This window comes from Gavia stellata, chromosome 14 (genome assembly GCF_030936135.1).
Source record: "Gavia stellata isolate bGavSte3 chromosome 14, bGavSte3.hap2, whole genome shotgun sequence".
Taxonomy (NCBI): Eukaryota; Metazoa; Chordata; class Aves; order Gaviiformes; family Gaviidae; genus Gavia; species Gavia stellata.
Genome location: NC_082607.1, coordinates 15498096 through 15516690, shown reverse-complemented (window position 1 = coordinate 15516690; position 18595 = coordinate 15498096). Strand labels below are relative to the sequence as shown.

Sequence of the window (18595 nt, the reverse complement as noted above, 5' to 3'; positions counted from 1 at the left end):
GTTGTCTTACTATGTCTTCTTTTCCTGAAGTAAAACTCTCGGTGATTCATATTTATCATTGCCTTGGAGACTGCCCAATAGTTGAACATTTTCAAGAAATCAAGTAAGGCATGTACTACTATATTTCCTAATTAGAGAGGATAACTTGCAGTCTCTAAGCAATGAAATCTGTATGGATCAGAGGTGCTCAGTACTTTACCTGAAGTATAGCATATAGCATCTATAATTTTACAAATACATAGATGTAAGTGTTGTAAATGTACAAAATAAAAACATTAATTCTCTTTAGTTTATGCTGACACCACATTCTGCGGTTATTCTTTTTAAGCAGCCATGACATCCATTAGTAGGTCAAACAGTTAGTTAAGTTGCAAGAACTCTGCCTTATGACAACTCAATAGTATAAGTGATGTAACTTACCAAGTTATGTGACTGGGGAAAAGCATATTTTGTGAGGACTTCAAATATATCTCTTCTACTGTGCCCTTCTTGTTTTAATGCAAACCGTAAATTTCTCATATCCTAAAACAAAGGCATTATCTTTTAAGTGAACCAAAGCAGTAAGATACTTTTATCTGAGGTACAAATGCTATATTATACACTAAACTTGATTTAGAATCTGCTTGCAACACACCTCTAACCATTGTGAATGTTCAGTTTTATTTCTTATCCCATAGAATAGAATAGAGTGTAAGAATTCTACAAATAAAGCAGTACCACATTCTGTGTGGTGCAAAGGCTGCTTTGGCATAAAGCCATCAAAAATGACTGTATCTGACTCACTAAAAAGTCTCATGGGCTATTGAAAGTTTGCAGGATGGGAGTTACTCTATGTTTTCAAAATGAAAATTTGCCAATAATCTGTCTAGACTACATTGTCCCTAGCTATCTTCTCATCGCTAACGTCAAAAATAAGCAATCTGCGCGTTAACTACTAAGAATCAGATGCGTATACATACTCCATTAATGAGTCAAATAAAAGATCCTGAATTATCCACTGGGAACTCCCCTATGACTATATTTTTTCATGGCAACATAATTTTTTTGTGAGACTAAGGAAATAGAGATGGCTTTTATATAACCTTTTCACTGCCTTTACAGCTTACAAAACCCCCGTCTGAGGTGTTCTTCAGAGATTTTAGGATTGTAAAAAAAATTACTTTTAGAACAAATGAAATAACAAAGCAATGTAGGAATAATGCCCTAAAATAAGACTACTGTGCAAAACCTCTTGTCAATTAGCGATTCAGAAAGGAAGACCCATCCCTCTCCTCGCATGCAGAAAGGACAGTTAAATAGCCCTTTATAGAGAAGGGATCTCCCTGTCCAGTTACAAAAAACTCTTTTTAAATTCAGCTGTGAGGAGCATGTGGGTTTTTTATTCCTATAAATAGGTAAGCAGAGAGAAAAGGAACCTCTAGATTTCATTTCCCATTGAATTATTGTAAAGTCTTACTTTACAGGTTATATCTAATCCATAAGAGTTCTCTCCTCTGCTTGAGGCTCCTCCCATTTTTTCAATCCTTGAAATTACGCCTAATGGAACATTCAATACCACAACTGGATCCTGCAAGGAAAGTTTGAGTAGGAAAAAGATTAATCTGAAAAGACGACTTAGGCAAAATGTTCTTATGCATTCTAGAACAGAAAGCAGACATGAAATACATAGAGGAAGCAAAAGCATGTTTCTGCGTTCGATTGAGTCTCCCTCCCAACACATTATGAAGTCTGTACAGTCACTCTACAGCCTTCAACATCATCCAATTTAACATGCAACAAAAATATTTCATGCCTAATACAGTATGCAGGGAAAAAAGGTGGCAACACCCTAAAAGATGCCTTCTGCTACATCCTTCTGATTGCCTCTGCTTGCTAAGACTGCTTTGTTGATATACAGAATAAAGTAGAACAAAATGAAACAGAGATTACTAGCAAAGTTAGCTGCAACCAGGAAGGCCCCAATTCAATAGTCCTAAAGCCTTATTTAAAAAAAAAAAAATTATCAAGCAGCTAACAAGCACATTTTATTCCCCTCCACGTTGCTGCTTATTCACACTACTACTCCCCCCACCCACATGGGGTTCTATTGATAAAAGTATTTTTTTTTTCCTCAACAGCAAGGACAATCAAAATCTTTGTTTACTGATAGCCATTTTAAGAACTATTGCACAACATAAGTTGCTGCCCTTGTTCTATCACAAATTAAGTGTAAAGGGAACAGCTATCAAAAAAGCTTCAACAGACAAAAGATAAAGGTATCAGTTCAGTGTAAGTGATTAAACTGTTATTTTAACAGGCAAAAATCACACTTTTACAACACATCTAACTGTAAAGAACTTCCATTTTTGTACAGATTTCTCAGTGGCACAAAGGCAATTACTATTTAGTCATTGCACAATTAAGATACGGTTATTACAAACATTACAGACCATGTCAAGTAAAAAGCCTCCCATGCAATTCCGCAAGCACACATGTGCCAAAACTAAACCAAATGAACTGGCCGCAAAATAAATCAAAGGCAGTGGGGGTGAAGGGAAGGGAGTTTAAAGCCAACTCATCCCAGGGAAGTAATTTTGGCATATTACTCACATTTTCCACACTTCGTAGGTACAGCCTGTAGTTTGTGATGTACACTCTTCCTTTAACGGGGCCATTAAATGGACACATATAAATAACATCCTTGTCTGTAAGAAATGCAGCATTTCTTAAAGATTGCGAAAAGAAAAAAATCAGAGCTAAGGACAGCATCAGTTAAGTAGCAGTAAAATAAGGAGAGCTGCACTCATAAGAGCCACTCTGAGAAATAAATGATTTTAAGAAGTAGTAAATCCAAATTTTGTCCACTGGAATTATTAAGAAAATGTGGAAGTTTCATATACTGAACTTGCCCAAATTAAATCAGCAGATTTCAGTAGCCTTGCCTAGTTACATTTGTGTTGTTTTTTCTCAGCACTACGTGGGAGAGGGCAGGACATAGAACAGCGAGCAGATTTAAGTCCTCTCTGCAGTTACTGAACTAGTGTATTCACTATCCCAGAATAAATACCTTATCCTGTTCACACTACTACATCTTTCAGTGCTCTGTAACCAATTCTGCATTGAAGTACATAGTTCAAGTTGTAAAGTGTTCAGGGAACTCACCATCCTGAAGAGAAACATTACATTTCAGTTTGGGGCAATCAAATACAGCAAGGCCATCAGCAGTGTTTCAGCAAGGACAGTAACAAAAACAAGTACTAACACATACTACTCAAAAAAGAAAGGTTTAACTGAAACAATGCCATTAAAGACTTAAGCAAAGCACTACAAACTACCTATTTCTCCCTGTCCACTTATTCATTCATTTCTTTAGCCCAATCTATTTATCTGCCTTCCACAACAAGGACCCTTCTTCCACTGTGCTGCCCCAAAGCACAGACAATTTTCATAAGCATCATATCAAACACTCATCTTAGTCCCACACCCTCTCCCTCATGCCTTCCCCACAACTTTCCTCATTAAAAACATAACTACTTCCTCTGAATCACCACTTTGGTTTTACCTCTGCCAATCTTGTTTACAAACCCACCTAACAAATCCTCAGGCAGGGGGAAGGAGAAGCTTCACAAACAGAAGACAGGCCACTTTCAGTTGCATTCTGATACCTCAACACAAACTTCCATGAGTGGAAGTCTCCACTCCAGGAAGAGCCTCCATCAAGTAAGAAACCACTGTACACAATACATTAATCTTCCTTTTGCTACAACATTACTGTACGTAAAGGCTAACAAGTGTGTAGTAGCCACGTGCATGCCGTGTTGTGTCAAGGAAGCATAAGATTGTACTTAGGGTAGTCACATTTCGGGCTAAGGTTCCACACTACTGTACAAGATACCAGTACACAGTGGGGGGCATCTGGAATTCTCTTGGCTTCGGAAAGCTTGGAGGGGCTCTCATCACTAGACATGTGTAACTTAGTCTCTAGATATAATTATGACACATCTTGATTTGCAATTTCTTTGTATCAGAAGATCTGCTATGTGTGGAAACCAAGATTTTAAAGACTTAAAAAGTTATTTGTGATAAGTGATAAAAAGTCCCTACTGCAATTACTTAAAAAAATTCATGACATTTTAGCATGACTCAACCCCGCCCCCAGCCCAAACCAGTCCAAATTATGAAACAATCCAGTAAGATACATGTATACGCCAGACTCCTAAACACACACGGGATTAGGCAGCTATATAGCTTCATACCTGTAACTCTAGTCTCTCCTGGCAGACGAGGTATTTCTTCATTTTGTTCCCTGTTAGTTCCATCTTTTAGAGTCTAAAGAAAGAGAAGTACAAGAGTACATCATATATTATTTACAATTCCTTCAGGTTCCAGATTAAAAAAAAAAAAAAACTTAAAGGTAATTTCTGCATGGGAAAGAATAGGTTTTTCCACAGTAGAAATCGACAGACTGAGCCAAAACCGGAGACACACACCACTATCCTAAACGGCAAGTATTAAACATTTAAAGATTGAACAGATCTGAAACATATTACCTGAAACATCTGAACATAACCTTCTAAAAGAACAGTTAACCATAGTTGCATTAAACTGGAATTAGATTTCTATACTCTAAGTTCTCTGAAAGTTCTGTGCATTTAATTCTCCAAGTATGCTGGGCTTAGAAGAACAAATCACCTGAAATAACTTAAGCAACGTACTCACAACTATTACACACAACCTACTCATTTGTGACTCTCCCACCTTCAGTAGTTTTTAAGACTAATTAGTAGAAAGTAATCTTTGTTTTAGAAGAAATGTTTAAAAAGCTAAATAAAACCTTAGTTTCTGTTTTCTTGCATACAAGTTACATTTTCTTCAGGCATGCAGCATCAAAAAGCAGAGGGGAATGCCATTTAGATTGCTTTAATGTATTTCCCACTACAGATGAACATTTTAAAACTGAGCCAGCCAAATATACCTAGGTATAACTTATCAATTGCAGTACAACATCCTTCTATAGCATCAAGCCAAAAATTTTCAAGAATGTCACCGAATATTTCAATGTTGAAAGCAAGGATAAAAGTATATTAGAACTGATTTTAAAGAGGCTCTCATAACTTGTGATACAGAGAATATTTCGCCCATCCACTCTGAAAGATACTTAAATCAACTCAGTTAACTGCATTAGAATTTTAGCAATAAAAATAAGTATATACATTCAAGAAAAAAGTCATTCAAATACTCATTTTTCTACCTAAATATGGAAGATAACGATCTCTGGGACGTCTGATGTAAAAAACATGAAAAAAGTTACACTCACCCTCTTACTTGAGGAACTCTCCAATGAGTTTGAATTATATTTAGGTGTTGATGATGAGGCCATACCGGGTATCTGATGAGAAAGCACAAATTGGAGACTTAAACTTCCTCCTGGACTACGTAGTATTTACAGGAGAGATTTTAGACTTTGGAGGTCCACAGGTAGACATCAAGAGCTTCCAAGAATGTTTTGCAAGTTACTATTAATTTAAAAAATTACACAATGCCTTGTAATTGAAGGTCACTATTTAAAGGCATCCAAATCTAACAAGAAATTCATTACTAGCTCTGGGTTTAGTTCTTATTATAAGGAATATTCTGACTCAAGCTGTATTTTGGAATTCAGTTGTTTGAATACTATTATTAGTTCAGTCAACAGACATTAGAGTGCTTGTTTTAAGCAGCAGGATACACATACTATGAAATGCAATCTACTTGGAACATTTACTTTAAGACTTTTCACTTAGGAAAACAGGAACAAACTATAAAATTATTGCACAGCTCTTGAAATCACAAGCATGTCAATACACTCAAGTGTTTCAAGTTTAGGGGGAAAAAAAAAAAAAAAGGAGAGAAGGAAAAAGCAGGAGTTCCACAGTACTTCTACATTTAAAAACAATCCCCCATTTCCTAAACTGAAACTTCAGTTAGCACACCAGAAGGGGGAGTGTCCACCCTTCTTGTCTGAATAGCCTTGATATGTTTAAAGGAAAAGGGTTTTTTGTTTTTTTTTTAAATGGTATTGATTAAAGACAGAATCGCATGATACAGGATTCATCATCTTAATCATTTCCTGACATTGCACAAGGGATCTCTAGAACAAACACTGGGAAAATGCTCATACTTGAAATTACTCCAAACAGTAACTTTGTACCAAATTGTACTTCCCTTTCACTAGTCACACGCCCTTCATCAAGCCGATTTGACATCCTACAGCAATCTTGACAAGTTTTTGTTTGGTTGGTTAGGGGGAAGGTCATTAAAGACCACACAATCTTTGTTTCTATTCCATAAATGAAACACTGTAGCCTTAAATAAGCACTTTCTCTCCCTTCTCAACACTGCAAACTTTGAAAAAAGTTTGCACATGACAAATCAGCCCATGCTCCTGCATAACAGTGGGATCACAGTGACACTGCAACAGTCCTACACAAATGATAGCGACAGATTAAACCGCAAGCTCCAAAATGCTTTGAAGTTACTATAACAATACAGGAACGTGTCTGTGCAGGAAGAAGGTGGAAAACCACGACCTGAAGTTCTACAGGTTTATTAACCTCCTTACAGTCCCCAAGTCTTCCATATCTTATAAAGAAAATCTGACATTGCGTTTAAAAATGTAATATTCAGTGATACAGCTTATCAGTATAAAACCCACACCCCTCCACAAAAAAAAATAAAGGAACCCACATGAAGCTGAAAAATGAAGAAAAATGCGTTTGAATGCCACAGAGCCTGTGTGACCCTGGCACACAGAGGTATTACTTCTTTTCTGGGTCTCCAGCAGTCTCAGCTTCCTCCAAACACTGAAACAAAGGGGTCCTGAACTAATTTTTGTGCAATGCCAACAATTTAAATTAAAAGCTATTAGCAATCAACATTAAAACATTGTTCTTTCAAACTGCCCTGCACAGAAAAAATTATTGCAACACTGTAGACTAATGTTTTGACTATAAAATTTAGATGATTAAGAGAAGATATTTTCACAGTTTTTCCTTCCTTGCAATATCGTATATACTATAAAACTTAAGGTAGATTTAACTTTTTCTACATTGCTGTGTTAGCTTGCAAACATCCAGTATTTGTTCAGATTACTTTCCTTAATCTATAGAAGCTTAAGTTTTCTAATACCCAGATATTTATAAAGGTAAAAGGTATATTTACTCAGAAGCTTGTTTTAAAATGTTTTCCATACGAAGTGGGTTTGTTCATATTTTAAGTGGCAAATACCAGGTGAGACAAAGGCAGAGCAGCCCCCATTTTTCTATGTCAGCATAGAAAGTGGTTTTAACTAGAGCTCACACAAATTGAAATTAAGGCTGCACCAACCATGAGAGAGAAGTGAGCATAAACAAGCCCTAGAAAAGTGCCTTCTAAAAGATGTGGCAACCCTGAAGAGATCTGCACTGCAAAATGGAAATTTTGACTGCAGCAGGTACAGGCACACCCAAGCTAGCTGTTGATCTTGCAACCACAGCGACTTCACCAGCCAAGCCACGGAAAGACAAGCTTCAGCAGAGGTCACAGAGCCCACCCAGGATCCTGGACACTCACCTCCACGCCAACCCACTGCCTAAGCTCCTAAGAACAAAAGTTCATTTGGACATTCCTTATGCCTTTCAATACTACCTCCAATCGTACCGGACTTTTGCTGCTCACACAGGGAACAGTATGAAGTGTTTTAAAAGCCTTCTGTTTCCTCCTTTGCTTTCTGTATTATTTCATCCCTTATTGCACATTCACTAAGTTTTGGCTGAAATGTGGTATTACATGAGGTGAGTTACGATTCTGAAATAATCATCTGACTCCAGAACACTGACTATAACTTTTCCAGACCTCAGTGTACATTAAAAGGAATAAGCAGAGATCCTTTTAGATTCTCAGAAAAATTTCTCTTTGTAGAACCTGGCAATACAGGGGGACAGAGCTCGCCCCCCCTCCACGCTGCCACCCCACCAGGTCGCTTCAAACAAACAAGATATCTGTGCAGCTCTTGCAGCTGACCTTTGTGTGTATGTTTCTGTGTCTGTAAGTCTACTTTGCATAAAATTCCCCCAACTCTCCATGCGACTGATTTCTTTAAACATACTTTACAGTGAGAATGAATTTACTCACTGACTTCAATTTCTATAGAATATTTCATTATAGAATTACAACTAACTACTCTGTTTCGTTTCCAACACTTTAATGATGCATATTAGACTTGTTCAGAGCTAATTAAGTTAAATAAATATGTATTGAAGGTAAGGTGTTATCTGTCCAGGTTTTTTTTTTTAAATCCATCAAACATTTTCACTAAAATTGATGCAAGTTATTTCATCAGCATATAAGTGGAAGAATTCTTTTAATGCTACCTAAATTTTGCTTTGAAATCCAATCACACTTTAAAACCCCAAATACTAATAAGCACATTTATAACCACTCACATTTCGCTGATTTCTGTAAGTAAACTATGGTCAAGTAATTAAACTTTACATTACAGAACACCCATTAGACAGCATTTAGAACAGTGTCCACTTTTGGACCCCGGTATAAGACAGGGGCAGCGAGTTCGGCAGAGGGTCACCAAGAGGACCAGGATCTGGAGCGCCTGCCCTATAATGAGAGGCTGAGGGAGCTGAGGATCGTTCCGCCTGAAGAAGAGACAGCTTCAGTGGGACCCCACAGCTGCCCACCAGTACCTTTGAAGTGGTTACTGAGAAGACAGAGCCAGGGTCCTCAAAGTGGTGAGTGATGAGAGGACAAGACACAACAGAAACCAAAACAAACTAGATTCCAGCTTGATTTAAGGAAAAAAACAACCCTACTTTTGCACCGTAAGGGCAGCCAGGCAGTGAAAACAGAGCCCAGGAAGGGTGCAGCCCCCATCCTCAGAGGTGTTTAAGGCCCAAAGGAATAAAGCTTTGACCAACTGGGTCTGATCCTGCTTTGAGCAAGGGGTTGAACTAGAGACCTCCTGAAGTCCCTTCCAACCTGAATTACTCTGTGCCTCTGTGATCTTCAGGCAACAGACAAGATTAAGTTCTCATTTAAAAGTACCCATTAAACAAGGACACACCCTTAAAGATGGGGATTCCTCTATATCAAAAGAGCAAACAAGTTTTCAAAACCATTTAAAGTGAACATGAAATATTTCCTTTTATAATATTCTTTCTTTTTCTGTCAAATTGTAGAAGCAGCTTTTGGCAACCTCCCAAAGTAATATTGCCATGAACAATTCAAAAACATACTCCATCATAGTCTTAAAATAGCTACAACTTTCTCATTATCACAGAGCAGCAGTAGTCCTTCCACACAGGGAAAAATCTTGCAAGTAGTTTTCCACTGCAAACACATTTTATTCCCCAGTATCACCCATGTGTACTTCTATACTTGAACAAAAATCGAAAACCATACAAACCTTATGCTTGTCAGCAGCTGAACAGAAGTACAATTACTCCGCAAATTCAAAACAAATCAGACAACTTTGTTTATGATACTCTGCAGTTAGAAACAGTTGAACATTCTTCCCTGAATCTAGAATAGCAAGGAGACAAAGCAATTTTACTGGATTTAACTTGAACTAATAAACAAAGCTTTGTTAAAGTTACCAGAACTTAATATAGTAACACTACCAAGAAATGTAGGCTCCAACGAGCTTACAATAACAATTAAACTACTTGGGATCTGTATTTTCTTTAAAGATTATATTTATACTTGTGCTTCCTAGGATTCATGGGAATGGAGGCACAAAAACATTTGAAAGGGTAGGCTCTGAAGGTCAGATTTTAAGAAGTCAGTTCAAGGATCCTATCCGCTCTTTATGAATAAATGCTGACAGACAAAAGCATATGCCCACACAGAAGTCTAAATAAACTTTAAAACACGTAAATAAGCTTTTGAGGGTTAAAAAACCTGAAATGACCAGCTGCTCTTTCCTTAAGGTTCTTCACTGCCAACAGGTTAGAGGATGTATGCAGTGCAGCTTGGAAAGATCACCAAGACTCTTATAAGCCATGTTTAGATTGACAACAGCCTGGTGAAACTAGTTCCCATTGTTTACAATCCAGGAAAAAATTAAAGCTCATTTGACATTTTTCTGGTCCTTTTAAGGCTCCATCTTCACACCAGAATCACACCAAATAATTTGTAACTATTGTATAACTGACCCATGCTTGTGTCAACGTAAAATCTTCACGTGTCTAAAGAACTAGTTTGTGCCAAACCATAACATAATCCGCACCTGCCAAAGGATTACTACCACAAACATCTGAGATCAAGGGAACAGCATCAAGTAAGTTGTGAGCCGCTTTCCAGATATTTAGTATTTTTGATCCTCCATCACTGGATTAAAACTTTGGAAAAAAACACTTCCAAATTTGTACCTCTATCAATCATTTGGAGCAACAACAATTTTGACAACACTTAAATGTAAAATGAAGTTTTTAATTTTGTATAGTCTATAATGTTCAATATGTTAATCTGGAAAGATTGAGCAAATTAAACTGCTAAATTACAATACACAGAAGACATTTACAGAATATACTGAGTAAGAGGTAAACATGCTGAAAAAACATTAGTGACACATTATTATAGTTGCAACAGTTATTTTGTGTGTGTGTATGTATATATATCTATATATAAAAAAATACAAGGGCAACTAGATAAGCATGAAGATTATTTGCTTTTACCAGATTCAGATTTAGCAATATGGTAAAAGTGAACAACAAAAAGTTCGACTGAACATTTTCTAGAAGCATTCCGATTTCTGTCACACATCAATAACTATGACAGAGGATAATGCCAAAGTTCTCATAATCCTGCTCCAGGTAATGATTTGTGCAAGAATTAAAAAAGTTTGTGCATCTCCAAGGCCTCTCCTAAAAATATAGTTACAAAATTTACTAAGCCCCTTCATTTGCCGTCATAGTAATTCAGAAAACAATTACAGCACTTCTAAAGAGAGTTACGGTTACAATCGGACAATTGCATGACACTTGAAAGCGATCAGTACACTGGGTTAATCATTTAAGATCTGCAAGGCATCTGCCAGTCTAGATAAAAATGAAGTTATTTTCATAGTTAGACCTGATACCAACCAAGGAGTTATTTCAAAGAGAAGAAAAATAGTATTATATTAGTGAACAATTTTTCATTGTGTTTGAGAGGTAAGTTAGTGCGGATATATAGAAAAAAAGCTGCTTGCACCCTCATTTAAACAGAAGATGCAAAACCCAAAAAAGCAGGTTTATAATGGTGAGGTATGCTGGTGTTACACAAAGACTGTAGAGTTTTATTTGGTGCAGTAACAACCTACAGAGCCAGTATACTGCCTTGTGTTTCCCATAATAAAATTAAAAGCATAAAATACAAAGTCCTAAAAACAAAACCACATCTGTCAACACCACAACTGCATAGAAGAGATAGCACATAATGCATAGGTTTTCAGAAATAACGTATAGAATAGAAATTCCCAGAGTTCTGCTCTAAGAGAGTAGCAAAATTAAGCTAAGACAACCATGAAGAGAGAAGAAAGAAGTGTTTCACTCTAAGTATTAAGTGGAAAGGAACAGAAATCCTTTTAACAAAAAATAATACGGAAAAGCAACAATCCTGAAGGGTCAAGCCAACAACAGCATCGAAGTTACCATATCAGAGAGTCACCAAAATAAGCATCAGCATCTTTAACACTAGTAAATAAGCATTTAGTCTAATGAAGTCAAGAGTAGTCACTCATCACATTTAAGGTTAGTAAAATTTCAGAATTAGATATAAAGATATACAGGGACACAAAACAAGTCACAAGAAAGATCTACAGCAATGAAGGCCATTTTCCAGACATCTGCTGTCCCTAACCAAATAGCACCAATCAACCAAAAAGAAACCCAGTGAGACCAAAGTGCCACAACCAACTAATCAAGTCCGTAAAAATACATACATCTTTCACACTTATCTAAGCAGTCATATTTTAGCACAAAGGAACTATACTCAATAACGGAAACAAAAACAAGGTAGCAGAAGCCTCCCAAGGTTAACAAAGCTACAAAGCATAAGGCAGAACATCGCAGTTTCAAACAGGTGAAGTTAAAAAAAAAAAACCTACCGAAACACTCACAGAAAATCCACACCACAGAAATACTTGCTTATATTTATTTCCAAAGGAAATTAAAAAACCGTAAGAACTTCCTGCAACAGTGAAAGATACCAATGCAGGGGGTTTTTAGAAGCAAAACTCTTTTTTTTAAAATAATCATAGAATAGTTTGGGTTGGAAGGGACCTTTAATACATCTAGCCATCTATTCAACTAGTCATGTAGTTCAACTCCCCCTGCAATAAGCATGGACATCTTGCTCAGAGGCCCATCCAACCCAACCTTGAATGTGTCCAGGGATGGGGCATCTACCACCTCCCTGGGCAACCTGTTCCAGTGTTTCATCATCCTCATTGTAAAAAATTTCATGCTTATATCTAGTCTGAATCTACACTCTTTTAGTTTAAAACCATCACCCCTTGCCCTATTGCAACAGGCCCTACTAAAACGTTTGTCCCCATCTTTCTTGTAAGCCCCCTTTAAGTACTGAAAGGCTGCAATAAGGTTTCCCCAGAGCCTTCCCTTCTCCAAGCCGAACAAGCCCAACTCTCTCAGCCTTTCCTCACAGGACAAGTGTTCCATCCCTCTGATCATTGATCATAATGATGTCGCTCATGCTCTCTGACCTGATACATTTAGGCTACATAACTAAAAACCAGATTTTAAAATTTAAAAGTCATACAATACTGACATCAAAAGCATGCCTAGAGCAATGCCAATTCAGACATCTAGTTACACTTATTTACTTGTGGCAGTAGCAATTACCAGTCACTTGTTATGCAACTGATGGCAAGCAGAAAGAAGGGAAAACTGACTTACCCGTGAGATGCCAGTATCATTTAACCACGAAAAGGAAGAGGCTCTATTAAACCACTTAAGAGAGCACTTATGATTTCTTACCATCAGAGTTCAAGGCCAAATCATACCTATGACATACACCAACAAACCATCTTTGCACATCAAGTCATAAGCTTCTACCTACACTTATTCCAGAGTGGATCTTTGGAGTCAACATGGATTGCTAGATCACAGAATCTCCTATTTCTTCTTTACCATCAGGGTAAAGATTTTACAGGGTGTAAAATCCTTCCAAGTGTAACCTCTTAGTAATGGAGCCTGCAGCCCTTACCTTTCCTCAAGTGGATCCTCAAGATTCTACTGATCTGAGACTGGATTATGCCACTAGTGGGTCTTCTCTCAATGTCTAAATGTTATTCCCCGTTCATGTGTACTTACTAAATCTACATTTTCCCAGGAAATCATATGAGCTTTCAAGTTTCTTTGAAAGTCTTCTCAACTCAAGCCACAACTAGAACACAAAAAGCATGCCAGCAGTACAAGCCTTAATGGGATACTGCACATGTAGAATGCATACTAGCATTTGCCCTTCTGCATTGATGTTTCTAAGTCAGTTAATCAAATTCATCAGTAAGGCATTATAAAAAATGTCCGTATCCTACAAAAAAGTACCACTTACAAAAAAACCTTGCAATCTGGAGCCATCTGTTTGCTAAATGCCAATTCTCCACCAGGCTTCCTGTCTTTAAGGAAAATGCACTCCAGAACCCCTCACATTGCCAATTCTCGCTAGACTGCGAACAGCAAGCTGTACAACTCAACAGGGACTGCTGAATTTGTTTGCGAAGAATCAGAAGCGCTCCCTCTCACAGAAAAAGCACTCTCTTGTTCCCTAACGTGCCCTGTATTTGAAAGGCCAAGTCATTGTCCCCAAAGGACTCAACATGAACAAGTGCAAGCAAACAAAAGTTCACCACAGTCAAGTGACTGCTAATTCAGCAAACAAATTAGAAGTGTGCCGCTTGCCCGCCCACTCCTATTTTATAGGCTCACTATACCAGGTAGTTCTGAAGATATCAGAAGGAAGACCTTGCACTAACAAAAAATAATATCCTGACAATGAAGTTCCACAAATGGCAGCAAGTAGCAACAGCTTGGCAGAAAGTTTGGCAAATATTTTCTCAGTGCCACCACATCCTATGCACTTCTGTGTATATGTTTCTTTAAAAAAAAAAAATCTTGTACCTTGTACATGGAAGCCGAGTACTGAATAAATAACAGCTGGAGGGAGTAAAAAAAAATCTTCAGTTGTGTCTTGATTGATATTTCTCTTGTCTCCATTTGAAGGTTTTCTTTTACTGTCTTAACTTCTCATGGAATTTGACTCCCACTCTATTTTCAAAGCAAATCACAACTTCCAACAAGACCTAATACAAAAGTTTGTAATATTACTTTTTCTAATTATCATCCCAATTGCTTTCTCCTTTCAAATAATATTGAAAATGTAGCTTAGGGTGATATCCCTGGCTTTTATCCTGGCAAGCTTTCTTATAAGAGAATGACAAGCCCTCTCACAAAGAGAGATCATAGAGCAGGACTTGTGCCATCACGGACACTAACTTACTTATCTGCTGGTGGACTCTGATCTGTTAGTTAGATATTTCTCATGCTTTATATCAGAGTAACAAGGAAAAGCAGCACCTAGTTCAGTGGTAATAAATATATTTGCTAAGGTCTGTTCTCCAGCAATTTTCAGAGGTCTATTCCTTGTCATTTATGCTAACAATTATTTCTGTCCTTTTGTACTCGCTTATTGCTTCTCCTGTATTTGTTCGATGTGGAATATCCTTCTCTTGCCACGATTATCTTTTCTCCTGACTTTTTCTTAATATTTCTTAATATTTACTCTGGTAACTGAGTTCTAAAGTGGAAGTTCAGTCATGTGCGTGGATCAAAGAAAGCACTAGTCTTCCCTTCCCTGTACAGCAAGTACTGTTAAATCCAGCTAGATTAGGTGGCATGACAGAAGGGAGTGGGGGTTTTTAGGAACCATTTGTCATATTACCTCTAGAATCAGCATTACATCTGTAGGAAACCTATGCCTGAAGGCTGATCCGTGGCTTTCTAAACCCACCCTGTCTATTTTCTCTACTCTGCATCCCCTGCAGGGAATGTATACCTCCCACATTGTCAAAAGCTGATGCAGTTGACAGGAAAGCCTATGGGATAGCAAATACAGCTTCAAAGTTTTCTATTAAGAAAGCCTTCGGTTGCTCTCTGCTCATTCTTCTTGAAAGATATCCCCTTAGGCCACTGTAGTTCTACTGCTAAAGATTTAACTGATGATTCCACAAGAGAAATGGAAATTGTATCTGTTATATAATGATATACTGTACTAAAAAAAAAAAAAAAATGACACTGTAGGGGTTAAAATGACATCCCCCTCCCTACTGAGGTTTTCCTCCAACTTTCTTTTGAGAACATGCACAACCGATGCATCAGACTCATCCTCTTTCATGTGCTGTGTTTAATTCCTTCTTCCACTACATGAACTGCTTTTCTGAATACACATAATACCACGGAGAAAATACCATTCTGAGTTTCTCTGTTTAAAAAGAAGTAGACTAAGGGCTACGATGAAGTCATCCACAAACCGTTCTTTGCTTCCTAAGTCCCTAAGAAAGGGGAGATAGGGACTATCCTGCCTAAGTCATTCACGGGGCAGCACCATGCTTTTGGGTGTGCTCTCTTTGAAGTAACAGGGAGGTACTTTGCCAGGCACAGAAAGTTTGATACTTCTGTATTACACATCTGCCTATGTATGTTATGAATTAATGGGTCCAGTCACATCACACAGAGTCTCTGGCATACAGCCTTCCCATTCTTTGTATGTAACAAGCCAGCAAAGAGATTGCGCGCCGATTACTTAGATTTTGTTGAAAAACATGCACCCTGTCTTACACAAACATGTAACCCAGTCTACTTGAAAACACTTACTTTTGTTTCCTCTTGCTCAGAAGCCTCCAGGTTTAATAAGTCATTTCAGTTGTTGAAAATATAGAGACGCCCACTTCAATGTGAGATGAGAGGACAACAGTGTGTTCATTCCTTCAGCTTTCAAACAACATTTGACTTCTGTGCTGTAGCTGGCCCCTGACAGGAATAGAACAGGTAGGAAGACATTGTTAGCACTGCCAGAATATTTCAATTGACACTACTTTTTAAAAAACTTCAAAAAGGAAGCAAAACCCCAGAATAGTTGCTACTGAAAACATTCCGGAGAAAGGAAACGAACGGTACTAGTTCTTTTTATGTTTTATCTTGTGTCAGGAGGTTTGGCATCAAGTAGTTGGAACTGAGAAGAACTTTCTCTTCTAAAACTTTAAGATACAGTTTTGAAATGTTTCTAACGCGTAAATCTTCCACAGCCTTTTAACCATGCTTATGTTCCCCATACATATTTAGGCATCCTTCCGCACACAGTTAAGCATTTCCTCTCTCATTCCTTCCCAAAGAATACTGCCCTTTATTTGTTTCTTTTCCCAAATACATTCAGGAATGACTTTCATATGAAAGCTGCTATGTAACGTGGCAAACTCAGAAGGAATAGACAGGAAACAAGACTTATTTTCACCTGATTAAAGTTCTTAGAAAAATTAGTATGTTGTCTTCTTTAAAAGAACACACACAATATTAAAGATTTACAGTTACTTATCATTAAATTAGTTTTGCTTTCTAAATTAACTCTTATTAGTTAACACTGTCACTCTACATATGAGGAATATATTAACACTAGAGTTCGCTCAACCACAATGGTGCTACAAGCCCATCACTTCGGCAAGTGCACCTTTTGGAAGTTTCCTTCTGACTAAGCAGAGAATGATAAACAGTGCAAAAATGCAAAATTCTGCATTTTATTGAAAGCAGCTCTATAGCTCATCTCGTGACATCTGCCACATAATGAAGCTACATACAGCCCCAAAAGTTCTGTGTTAAGGCTTGCTGCGCTTACCAGCTTTGTTAGTAACTGTACAGCCTAACTTTTTTAACCACCTAAACCACAAATTAACATTAAAAAGAAAACTATAGCAGGAGACGGGTTCTGGTTTTGCACAGCGCTAAACCCTGTACCATGAGATATCTGCCCTTCAAATCTGATTAATGATAAACAAATATATGACTATTAGCAAGCAATGAGCACAATACTGCCCCAAAACAAGTATTATGCAGTAGAGCCAAGGTACTTTTTAAACATATATAGCTTTGATTAGCACCTATCGTGACAAGTCAATCTACAGGCCAACTGCAAAACACTTAACATCTACACAATATTAAAACTGAATTTGCCTATGTTGCTTTCTATAGTACCGAGAAAAACGGGGCTTTCTGTGAAAAGAAAAAAAAGCTAATACCCTTCTTATGCTCTTAATTACGTGTACATCTGAAAAAAAAACCCACAAAACCAACCAAACAAACCAAAAAACACCAATCACACAAAGTAGGAATTAAGCTTTTTTATGCCATAGTACAAAGGCCAGCAAGCAGAAAGAGTCTATCATCTTCAAGACTCACTTCTTGTTTTACATCAACTTAAAAAGTTTGCTCTGAAATGGAAAGTTTCAGCTTTTCAGCTGTGAACACTGAAAGAAGTCACATGCTTCAGAACAAAATGTAAGCCAGTCAGAAGTGAATACTACAGTGGCTTACAAGTCTGACAGCAAATAGAGAGCACTCGGAATATTCTCATATCACAGGAGAGAATTTCTTTCTACAGGAAAGGCAAAAATTACAGTTCAAAGGGGTCTTTGCTAAGCCATGACGCTGGGCTAGGCACTTCAGCAACACCTCGCTTCCAGGTTGATTCAGCACATCAATCAGGGCGTGAGTCAGGGGAAGCCGGGGCCGCACACAACAAACAGCCTCGCCAGCCGAGCCCCACCAGCCGCAAGGCCCCGCCGGCCGCTTCGCGGTTGGCGGCCACAGGTGACTCCCGGCAGGCGGGCGGGCACCGCGGCCCGCCGGGGATGCGGGGCTCCCGAAGCGCTCGGGGCGGCAAGGGGGGGCCCTCACAAAAGCCTCCAGCAACGCCCTGACCACCCCGCGCGGCGAAGCGGCAAGCGACGGGGGACGCGAGGTGCGCCGCGCCCCGAGGGAGAGGGGCCGGGCCGCAGGGAAGGCCCGGGCCGGCAGCAGCCCCTGCCGGGGCACACCGGCGGGGGGACGGGAGGAAAGGAACCCCGGCGCGGGGAGGGGCTGCGGGGACAGGGGCGGAGCCCGCCGGGGTAGCCCCGCTGCCCAGCCCAGGCCCCACGGACACTCACCGCGACGCGGCCGCCGTCGCCGTCGCGGGCCCGAGTGCGGCGCCGAGCGCTCCCCGCCCCGCGCGGGCCCACCTCGCCCGCTCACGTGACGGGCCGGCGCCCGCGCCACCCCGCGGGGCGGTTCCCCGGTGCCTGCCGGGAGGTGTCGGCCGCGGGGCCCGACGGGAGTTGCAGTCCGAGAGGGCGGTGCTCGCGGCCGAGGGGCGGCGGCGGGAAGCAGCCGGCGGCGGCTGTGAGGGCGGGCGGGCCGCGCCTGGGAAGGCCTTCGCTCGCCGCCCCGCGGGGCCCGGCGCAGCTCGGGGCTGTCGCCAGAACCGCCCGTTGCCAAGCAGAGCATTCCTAAATGGAACAGCCGGGAAGAGAGGAGGGAAGGAAAGGAAAGGAAAACAC

At 39.4% G+C, this 18595-nt stretch overlaps 1 protein-coding gene across 2 annotated transcripts in view; it reads right to left on the bottom strand.

The window, feature by feature from the left end:
- MTM1 (myotubularin 1) overlaps positions 1-18240 on the bottom strand; it is a 47451-nt gene extending 29211 nt beyond the window's left edge. For both annotated transcript variants that reach the window (XM_059824247.1, XM_059824248.1), the window contains exons 1-7: positions 18206-18240; positions 15882-16037; positions 5297-5368; positions 4236-4308; positions 2590-2684; positions 1457-1567; positions 421-522 (exon numbers count right to left, since the gene is read on the bottom strand). In XM_059824247.1, the coding sequence (XP_059680230.1) occupies positions 421-522; positions 1457-1567; positions 2590-2684; positions 4236-4308; positions 5297-5359 (444 nt within the window). In that variant the 5' untranslated portion in view covers positions 5360-5368; positions 15882-16037; positions 18206-18240. The remainder of the gene's footprint in view (positions 1-420; positions 523-1456; positions 1568-2589; positions 2685-4235; positions 4309-5296; positions 5369-15881; positions 16038-18205) is intronic.
- Positions 18241-18595: the final 355 nt, after the last annotated feature.